At 52.1% G+C, this 10062-nt stretch overlaps 1 protein-coding gene across 5 annotated transcripts in view; it reads right to left on the bottom strand.

Annotated features, from left to right (window-relative positions):
- Positions 1 to 8319: 8319 nt before the first annotated feature.
- The window catches only part of BABAM2 (BRISC and BRCA1 A complex member 2), a 450161-nt gene continuing 448418 nt past the window's right edge, over positions 8320 to 10062 (bottom strand). For 3 of the 5 annotated variants that reach the window (XM_074395641.1, XM_003941529.4, XM_003941528.4), the window contains one exon: positions 8320 to 8769. Coding sequence is in view for 1 of the 5 variants with exons in the window: in XM_003941528.4 (XP_003941577.1) it covers positions 8706 to 8769 (64 nt within the window). In the remaining 4 variants the exon portion in view is untranslated. The remainder of the gene's footprint in view (positions 8770 to 10062) is intronic. The other 2 variants (XM_074395643.1, XM_074395644.1) reach the window with 1 other exon arrangement.

Below are 10062 nucleotides of genomic sequence, written 5' to 3'. Positions count from 1 at the left end.
CTGTGTGTTTATCCTGATTCTCCAGATAGCTCATGAACAGCCCCCAGCCCAGGCGCTGGCCTGCAGCAGATCAGCTATGGGGCCACACCTAGCAGTCCAGACCGGAAAGAAGTCTAACGTTTACTGCATGTTTTGCAGGGAGGCGAACCCCCTGGCTAATCCTGAGTTCTAGATTTGACAGAACACATGCCCACTCCGTGGGGGAATTGGTTCGTAGTGCTCACTGGAGCCCTTAGAAGGCAAGTATATGAGTTATTGGTTAAGAGGGGTGAAATAAATGATTACTTAATAATTTGGCTGAGTTACATGGTTATATGGTGGGTCATGCCTGTAACCCCAGCACTTTGGGAGGCTGAGGTGGGAGAATCTCATGAGCTGAGGAGTTTCAGGCCAGTCTGGGTAACATGGCAAGACCCCCGTCTCTACAAAAATACAAAAATTAGCCAAGCCTGGTGGGCCATAGTCCCAGTTACTTGGGAGGTTGAGGTGGGAGGATCGCTTGAGCTCAGGAGGTGGAGGCTGCAGTGAACTGAGATTGCGCCACTGCACTCCAGCCTGGGTGACAGAGTGAGATCTGGTGTCAAAGATAAATAAATAAATTCAAAAAAATAACTTCAGAAGCAAAACCTCTGGAAACAACGGAACCTAGGAGCTTGACAGACGTGATGAGCCAGCGGCCCCAGGTCGTGCTGCTCAGCACAGGCTCACTGGGGGGCCCTGGGAGGAGAGGAGCGGGGAGGCGGCAGGCGGACAGCCTGGGCAGGGGCCAGGAGTTCACAGAGGTGGACAGCTGGCAGCAAGACTCACACACACTCCAGGCGGGAGAGGTTCGGGCGGGAGGACGGACTGTAGCATAGGAGAGGCCAAACAAGATTTTGTTGCTTTCAGTCAGTGACACTTAAAGACGGGGATAAGGAATGGAAAGGAAGGAGTGAGGAGAGGGACAAGGAACGACTCGTGTCAAACCCAAAAGGCAACAATAAAAAAGGCTTTTCTGAGCACCCACTGACTGCCAGGCACTGGTGCAGTGTTGCAATGCTTCTAACTCAGTGCCCTCATCACCGAGTCCTGCCAGTATCACCCTGTGAAGTCCCATTTTGCAAAGGAAGAAATTGAGATCAACGGGCTTGTTCAAGTTCACACACCCAGGAAGTGGTGGAGCCAGGACTGGACTCAGGCCGGCTGTTTCCAGGGCCCATGGGGCTCAGCTCAGCCAGCAAGCCCATTAGCCTTGCAAGGGGTTGGTTTTGCTGAGCAGGGCTCCAGGCTGGAGTTAGTTCTGTGAAGGGACCGGGCCCTGGTGGCTGCCAGCTGCTGACTGCTGGCAGTTGGGATGGATGAGGCTGAGGGGCCACTGGGCCTGGGTAGCTTGGGCAGGAGCCAGCGAGGAAGGGGAGGTGCCTCAGGGGTCTGCTTGGGTGTCGGTGTGGACAGCAAGGTGGGAGAGGCAGGCAGAGGCAGTCGTCTGGGTTGTGCAATCTGCAGCCCACGCAGGACGAGCGCCACTGGCGTGGAGTGGGGATGAGTCCTCCTCCTCCCACCTGGTGTGGGCTGGAGTCCCAGGAGCCGGTGCTGGGTGGGATAGTGGGGGGATCAGCTCATCTGAAGCCCTGGTTGTGGGTGAGTGCGTGCGCATGTGCATGGTGAGGGAATGAGCCTTGTGGAGTCTCCACTGGGGCGACCTGGCAGTGTGAGGCTGACCTTTGCCCCATACCTCCTGTCCCGGGCATGACATCGGTCCCCAGCTGGGCTGTGAAATGAGCCCAAGTCCAGTCCTTCCACACATCTACTTGAACTCATGTCCCTCACTGACCCTTTCCAAGCTGACCCTGGGTACGCCGCCGTTATTCGGCAGACCTCACCTTACTCAAATGAGTTTTGGCCTCTGCAGGATTTGCCCTGATCCATTCCTTGGGCTGCCTGCAGGGGTGGGCTCTCCGAGTTCTCTGAAGGGTCAGAGGATGGGGAAGGCACCATGTGGGAACCACCTGGAACAGAGCCTGGACTGTCGCGCACGGTGCTTGAGAAGGGAGAGGGCAGCTGTCACTTTTAACACCCACCCACCACCCTATTTCCAGATGGTACCCAGTACCCTTCTACCTAGTGCTCTACTGGCACCTGCCCAGACAGCCAAAGGTCGCCAGGAGCTGCAGAATTCCATTTAGAAGCAAAAGTGAGATCACTGATTTTCTTGTGTGGCTCCTTAGGCTCACACAAAGGGTACATTTCGAAGAGGATCTCCGGAACGAGGAGACGTGTGTGGAGGGACCTGGCCCTTGGGACTTTGAAGAAGGGGGAGGTAGCTGTTCTGGAGGAACGGGAGTGCGTGCCACGCCCTCCACACACCATTCGGCTGGCTCATCCCAGTGCGTTGCAGAGGCTGCTGGCCCAGAGCAGCGAGGCTCGTTCTGGCCATCCCTGGGTTGCCTGTGGGGCTAGTTCTATGGCCATGATGACCCACGACCCCAAGCACAACCTCTTAGGCTTGTGAAGTGTGGTTCCTCTTCACAAGGGGTCAGAGAATACTGACGAGTCAATCGAAGAACCTGTAGAAGGAAGACGCATCTTAAGGCTTCTTGGAGTTAGTTGTTTCCTATTCAACCTGGAACTAGTTCATGGACCCTGGTGCCTTTGGTAAGACCTTGGTAATTTTCCTTAATAATTGTACTAACTATTTTCACCTTGTTTTCCTCAAATATTAGGCTGTTATTTCAACCAAGTGTGTTTTGGACTTTGACCAGAGACGATGGCACAAATTTTGAAGTCAAGTTTATTTATTTATTTATCTTTTCCTACTGTGGGGCGGGCTGGCCTGGCTCAGCCACCTGAGGGTGTTATTTCTATCTATGTATGTAGCCATATAGACACACCCATCCACATATACAAAGACCACTTCTAAGCTTTTTTTAGTTCGTTGCAGGTGACCCCGCAGAATTCCCTGGGCTCCGCCGGCCAGGGTTTAATGCCCACTTCGTGTGGTCTGGCCAGACCCAGCTACTCCAAGCCTCTCTCCTCATTGGGAAAATGGCAAAAACTAGTATGTGAGTGTCTTATACGGGGCTTTGTATACAGTAGATGCTCAATAAGGCTCTCATTTGGGGAAGCTGGATAACAGAAGTGGAAAGAAACAGAGGGCCCTGGTTCACTTCCTTGTGAAATAAAGAAAGAGGAAGGGAGGGAAGGACAGAAGGAGGGGAAGGGAGGGAAGGTAGGACGGGTGAAGAAGTGAATTGCACCAGCTTCCTGTCCTTGGGTAAGTGATTTCACATCTTTGAGGCTCAGTGTTTTTATCTATAAAATGAAGACAGTAAGACCTATCTCATTTAGCTGTTTTGAGGATCACACAAGACGATGGGTGCGCCCCGCGCCCTATTTCTACTTCGTCCCTCACGTGGATTCTGCTGGCCCTGCACCAAAGCACCGGAGGTGCATCCAAAAAGGCAAAGGTTGTATTTTCATTTTTTAGAGCACTGATGAATTAGCTGTGATGCTATTAATAGAGTTAGATGGCCTATTACCATTAGAGAACGTTCTTAATATTCACGTTAAGAACTGTGGGACGGGCTGGTCCACAAGACCTGGGGCAGGCTCGGGGCTATTTTTATTTATAGGCCTGAGCAAGGGGCAAACCAAATGCGGTCCTGCCTCCGGCAGGTCAGCGGTGACTCCGAGAGTGTGGAGCTGCCAGGAACTGAAACCCAGTCAGAGGCAAAAGTGAACCAGGCTGCTCCGATTTCCTTGCCTGTGGGAAAGCAGGGGCCGGGGCGAATAAACAGGTCACTGGGTTGTTTCTTCTCCAGCTCTGCTCAGAGCCTGAAGTTCTGCCGAGAGTTTAACCAGCGTGGGGAGTGGGGAACCCCCACAAACATCGCATCTCTTATCCGTTAAAATTCAAGATGACTCATCATTTTGTCTTCCTGGTAATCCAGACAGGGTCACTTTTCCAAAGGCCACATTCATTGGCAAGACCTTTTAACAGGGGCATTCTGACTTTTTAGAAAAAGGCCAGAGTCAACATGAGAAACTCTTTTTCTGGTCTGCGGTAATAATAGCCACTGTTTGTCAAATGTTACTGTGTGCCAAGCCCTGCACAGGGGGCTTTATGTACTTTTCTTATTTAATTCCCACAACCCCAGGAGGCAGATATTTATTCCCATTTTACAGATGAGGATAACAAAACTCAGATTAAGTCAAGACAGACACTGGAGCCGGCTCAACCCAGCAGAGGCTTCCATGATGACCCTCCCTTCTCCTCCCAACTCTGTGTCCAGTGATCTCACGTTGGTGGCTTGAAGTCCTCATGGCGGGAGTATTTACATCCTATCAATTGGGAAATCGTGCAAATCAAGGTCCTCCTTTCTCTGCCTCGCTCATCCTCACCTCATACTCTTTCTAGTTCATGTCTCCAGAAGAAAATGAGCTTTAATACAGCACCATTTGAGGCATGGCATGGTGGCTCCCACCTGTAATCCCAGCACTTTGGGAGGTCAAGGTGAGCGGATCACCCAAGGTCAAGAGTTCAAGAGCAGCCTGGCCAGCATGGTGAAACCTCATCTCTACTAAAAATACCAAAATTAGCCAGGTGTGGCGGATTACAGTGGTGGATTACAGCCGTGCACCTGTAACCCCAGCTACTAGGGAGGCTGAGGCAGGAGAATCGCTTGAACCCGGGAGGCGGAGGTTGTAGTGAGCTGAGATCATGCCACTACACTCCAGCCTGGGTGACAAAGCCAGACTCTGTCTAAAAAATAAATAAAATTTAAAAAGCATCATTTGGCTGTAGGTGACAGGTCCCCAGGAAGCCTGGCTGCTGGGAGAAGCTGAGCACTGGCCGACCAGGGTCCCTTGCCCCTCCATCCCGGGGCCTCACGGATGCCTGATCATATTCAAGTATTACTGGTAAACACATCTGAGTCCTTTTCCTCATTGGTGCTAAGCGAGAGAGATTCAACTTAAATTACAAGGACTGAGTAAGCTGGAGACAGGATTTACTAGGCAGTAATAATGTGCTCTCACATATGGTACTTCTCATCTTCAAAGTGTTTTATAGCCATTTACTAATTAGTCCTGGGCTGTGCTGTGTGTGCAGGTACAATGCTTGATGACGGGCTGAACCGGCAAGAAGTATTTAAAAATATACAGGTGACCTTCACTCAGGTACAGGCGCCACTGGCTTCTGTTGCTGTTGGGGCAGGGGTAAAGATAAAATCTTACTAACCCTGGTGTTTGAGTCCCTGGTCTGGAAACATACAGTGGTGATTTACCGAGTACCAGCTCAGCCGGGTGACCCCTACCCAGGCGAGCTGAAGGTATTGAGGGGCCGACACCCAGATAGCACAACAGAGTGGATCTATCCTGGGGACCAATAGCCTGAGAGCCTGCGGGGCTGACAGCTCTCCAGACTGAAGGCCCCGAGCAAAGATGTATCCACATTATTTATTTGCTCTTTGACAGGTGATTCTTATTAACACACAGGTGTTCTACACAGACACATAACTCAGGAATGTACCAGGTAGGCAGCTGTTACCCACCTACCACTAATTACAAACTTAAAGTAACTCCCAAAGGGAGCCATGGGGGAGGGCAAACAATGTTTCTCAGCAGTGACTGTCACCTTGTGCTGAGTCTCCTCTAGGAAAACCAGCCCAAATCCTCCCCTGTGGCAAGGAAGCTGCAAGTCTTTTAAAAATAATCACAAACCGGCCGAGCGCGGTGGCTCAAGCCTGTAATCCCAGCACTTTGGGAGGCCGAGGCGGGTGGATCACGAGGTCAAGAGATCGAGACCATCCTGGTCAACATGGTGAAACCCCGTCTCTACTAAAAATACAAAAAATTAGCTGGGCATGGTGGCTCGTGCCTGTAATCCCAGCTACTCAGGAGGCTGAGGCAGGAGAATTGCCTGAATCCAGGAGGCGGAGGTTGCGGTGAGCCGAGATCGTGCCATTGCACTCCAGCCTGGGTAACAAGAGCGAAACTCCGTCTCAAAAAAAAAAAAAAAATAATAATAATCACAAACCTCCATCCTCGCAAACCTATATAATGCCCATCATCCTTCGCTGGGAAAGAAAAAAATGAGCTTCAGTGTGTTCACGAGAGTGTGGACACACATGAGGATTGGTGTCGGAGGGGAGCCAGGAACCTGGGTTGGGTCTTGGCTCCCGCCCTGACCAGCTGGTGATCGTGGATAACTCACCTAACCTCTCTGATCTTCTGTTTCTTCATCTGTGGAAAAAAAGCAACCCTATTCAGTTGCTCACCATCCAGGTCTACTGTAAAGGTATGCGGAGCTAATGTGCGTGGCAAAAGTTCTGACTTAGACTGCGCGTCCTTTGCTGATGGGCAGGGTCTTATTCGTTATATGGGCATGTGGGCCCCTAGGGGCTGGCAGGGGCAGGAGCATGACATTCCCAGACCACATTGCCCACTACTGGCTGCTGTCACAGCTGAATGCTCATTTGAAATGCCGAGGCAACATCCAGTCCGAAGGATCTCACCCCACCCCACAGTGCCAACCACCATCTGCTAGAATTGGAACCAGAAAGAGTTGACTGACCCAGGTTTGCTTCAGACCCAGTTGCAGCTCAGAAGCAAGACCAGGCTCAGCCAACTTTTGGTGCTGTGTACAGCAGAGCCCAATCTATACCCCTCCATCTGGGGAGGGGGACCCCAGCCATCTTAAGTAACCGTGCCATGGAACCTCAAGGGGGGTTGGAGGGGACATGGGGCATGGCACACAGCTGCCCTGAGTAGAGGGGTGCCTTCTTGTGGGCACTGAGAGGTCAGGGTCGGAAGCAATGCCAATATGGTCAGCTGGCTTTAGTGGGTCACGATCACTTGCTCAGTAGAATCGCTGGGGGAGTTTTATCAAAATCTAGAAGGCTCAGCTCCAGCTAGTGAGATTCCGAGTCAACGGGCCTGCAGTGGGGACCAGAGCAGCCGTTCCCAAAAAAAGCTCCCTGGGAGATCTGATGAGCTGAGTCCACAATCAGTCCAGCCCCTCCTAGTATTCATATGATGGAGGGGGAGAGACTTCACTCAAGGCCACATAGCCAGTTGATGGCAGGGCTGCGACATGGACACAGGACACTGCACTGTTGTTCTTTATCCTGGGAATTCCCAAAATTTCAGGGTAGGGGGCACAGTACCCACATGGTGAAAAAACCCAGAGCTGAGCAGCCCTCCAGCTGACAGGCAAGATGGGACATCTGTTCCACTCCTCCTCCAGCCTCCCGAGAACATTCCTCCTGAGGGTGCCAGAGAGCAGGAAGGAGAGGCACGCCTTCTCCTCACCGGTCCTCACAAGGACCCGAGCTGGTTCCCTTTTGGGCTTACCTGGTAAAAATGGGCTCCAACAGCTGCAAAGGGAATGAAGGGAACAGATGAGAGGTCCTGCGAAATCGCGTGTGTGTCCTGCAGGAGGGGCCGGTGGCTTCGCCTCGGAATGGGAAGGCCAGAGGGTGTCAGGCGAGCAGCCAGGCCGGCTCCTGCTGCTCCCACCTCTGTGGTGGCGCGTGGGCCCTGCTTCCCTGCGCTGAAGGCCATCAGGACAGGACCATGCTAAACCAAACTGTAAACTTGGCGATGGGTCACGTTGACTGCAGCCACCTTGTGTCTCAGCTAAAGGAGTGTGTGATGGCGCAAGGAAGCCTGGCTCCAAGTTCCCAGATTTGCTCCTAATCTGCTGTTTCTAATTTGTATGTTTCCTTAACTCTTGAGCCTTAGTTCTCTCCTCTGCACACTGAAGGGGGTAAAAGGATAGAAACAAGATGACTTCAAAGGTCCTTCTGGCTGTGATGATCAGTAAGTCCAGGGAGGATGGTGCCTGCTCAGGGTATCTTCCCCAGCTCTGCTCCTGGCTGGCTGCACAGCTGCCAGGCCCCAAGCCCGGAAGGCAGACACATTCCTGTGATAACCCATGACACCCGGGCTTTGTCTTTCACGTGTAATTCACGCTCTGCTGCACAGGCCCAAAGAGCTCTCCCATCAGCCTACTGAGAGAGGGTATAGAGAGGGGAGAGCAGGAAGGACAGGGCTGCTGGTGCGCCCACCAAACTTTAATGACTGCCTACTGCGTGGGGCTGGCCTGGGCACCGGGTGCCCACACAGGGGACTGGAGGAGTACGGATGGCAGGGGGTGGGGGTAGATGTACTAGAACCCATTTGTTACTGAGCACCAGCCTTACTTCAGGCTGGGTGAGTGGCTGAAACCCTGCAGGTTGATCAGATTGACTCAGGTAACTCCTCCCATGGAGGACTGCCCTAAATAGGAAACGCTGGGGTATGAAACACACACATACACGTGCAGAGGAAAGACACTAGTTTCAGAGGAAAAAGAGCGAGGGGCATTTAATCTTAAAAGTTAAGAGGTCTCAGAGACAAAGGCTTTGGAAGAAAGGCGTGGGCATTTCTGATGCTTTACTTTCCATGGAAAATTACTGCACCATAATTTGTGAGTTTATTTCCTCCAACTAAGAAACAGAGGCAAGAAAGAGGGAGTACCCCAAGTGAAGGGCTCTAGGATTCAGGGACCACTAGCCAGCTCAAGTTGGATTTCAGCAGTTGGGGCTGCCTGGGGCGTGCAAAGCTGCTGTGTGAGCAAAACGCTGCCGTGAAGACATTCCAGGCGGCTTCCAGGAAGCGGCTGTATGTGCTGACACGCATGTGGACAGGCAGTCTGGCTGGCCACCTCTCAAGACTGGTGTTTCCTAGAGCTTTCCATTGGCAAACGCTGCCTCCTGGAACTGAGGGACAAAGGTTTTGAAATAAGCCCTGGTGGGAAAGAAGGGGAGGAAAAAAAAAAAACCGTGGTTAGCACAAAAACTTGAAAAAAAGTGCAACTCGGAGCTTTCAAGCTAACTCAGAACAGTTGTTATTTATTGTTCATGCAGCTTGGGTTGGATCTGCCTTCTCCGCTGAGGCAAAGCCCTCCAGGTTATTCCGAGGAGTGCATGGAGTTCACTACTGTGCCATCTCTCAGGAACGTTCAAAGGGCCTGTACGTATGCCCTCCTGGATGCCAATTCCTAGGAGACATCAGCACTCAGGTCCTGCTGCCTTTTTTGCAGGAAAAAGAAAAGGGCTTGGTCTAAGCCACAAGACAGTGTGTGGCATTCCACCACATGGCCACTTAGTGGTCTGAAGCATCAGGAAGGTTGCATTTTTCACTCAGTTGGACCTTTGACTTCATAAAGACAAGGGGGTCTAATAAATTTTTTTTAATTATATTTTTTTAGAGACAGCGTCTCACTCTGTGAGCCAGGCTGGAGTTCAGTGGCCCAACCATAGCTCATTGTAACTTCCACCTCCTGGACTCAAGTGATCCTCCCACCTCAGCCACCCAAGTAGTCAGGACTCCAGGCGTGTGCTACCATGTCAGCAGTTCTTTTCATTTTTTCGTAGAGACAGGGACTTGCTACGTTATCCAGGCTGGTCTCAAACCCCTGGCCTCAAGGGATCCTCCTGCCTTGGTCTCCCAAAGTGCTGGGATTACAGGCCTGAGCCACTACACCCAGCCCTAGTAATTTCTAAATGATCCATGGTCTCCATTTATTTCCAAATACATATGCAGCCCGGTCTATTGGAAAGAAAGCCCCAGGTTGGGTGTTAGGAGAAGCTTCCCCAGTTGGTGGAAGCAGGGCGGCAGGACCCGAGGCAGCTCATTTGGCCTTTCCAGCATCCAGCTTTCTAATCTGTGGAAGCAGGGCCATGGTCAACCACAGATGTGCTCCGCTGAGCCCACACTGTGTCAGGCACTGTACAAGGAGTCGGGGTGGTGGGTGACCCATGACCCACTATCTGGGAGCGTGCAGTGTGGAGCGGACGGACACACAGGTAACCCCATGTCAGGGTGCCAGTGGCGGTCCTGCGGGCCGCAGTCTGTGCAGCAGGGAAGGGGCAGTAGAGGGGCATTTCCAGCAGCGCTTACGTCACTGCAACCTGGGTATGTCACAGACGCCCCAAGCCAGCCACGGTCCAGGATACGAGCCCTGGATCGACGACCTCTCCCTTCTTTCCATATGACTACTTGCTGTTCCTCACAAATGCCATTTGCCAGTCTGGGGTT

This window comes from Saimiri boliviensis, chromosome 1, assembly GCF_048565385.1.
Source record: "Saimiri boliviensis isolate mSaiBol1 chromosome 1, mSaiBol1.pri, whole genome shotgun sequence".
Lineage (NCBI taxonomy): Eukaryota > Metazoa > Chordata > Mammalia > Primates > Cebidae > Saimiri > Saimiri boliviensis.
The sequence above is the reverse complement of the archived record's forward strand: the minus strand, read 5'-3'. Positions and strand labels throughout refer to the sequence as shown.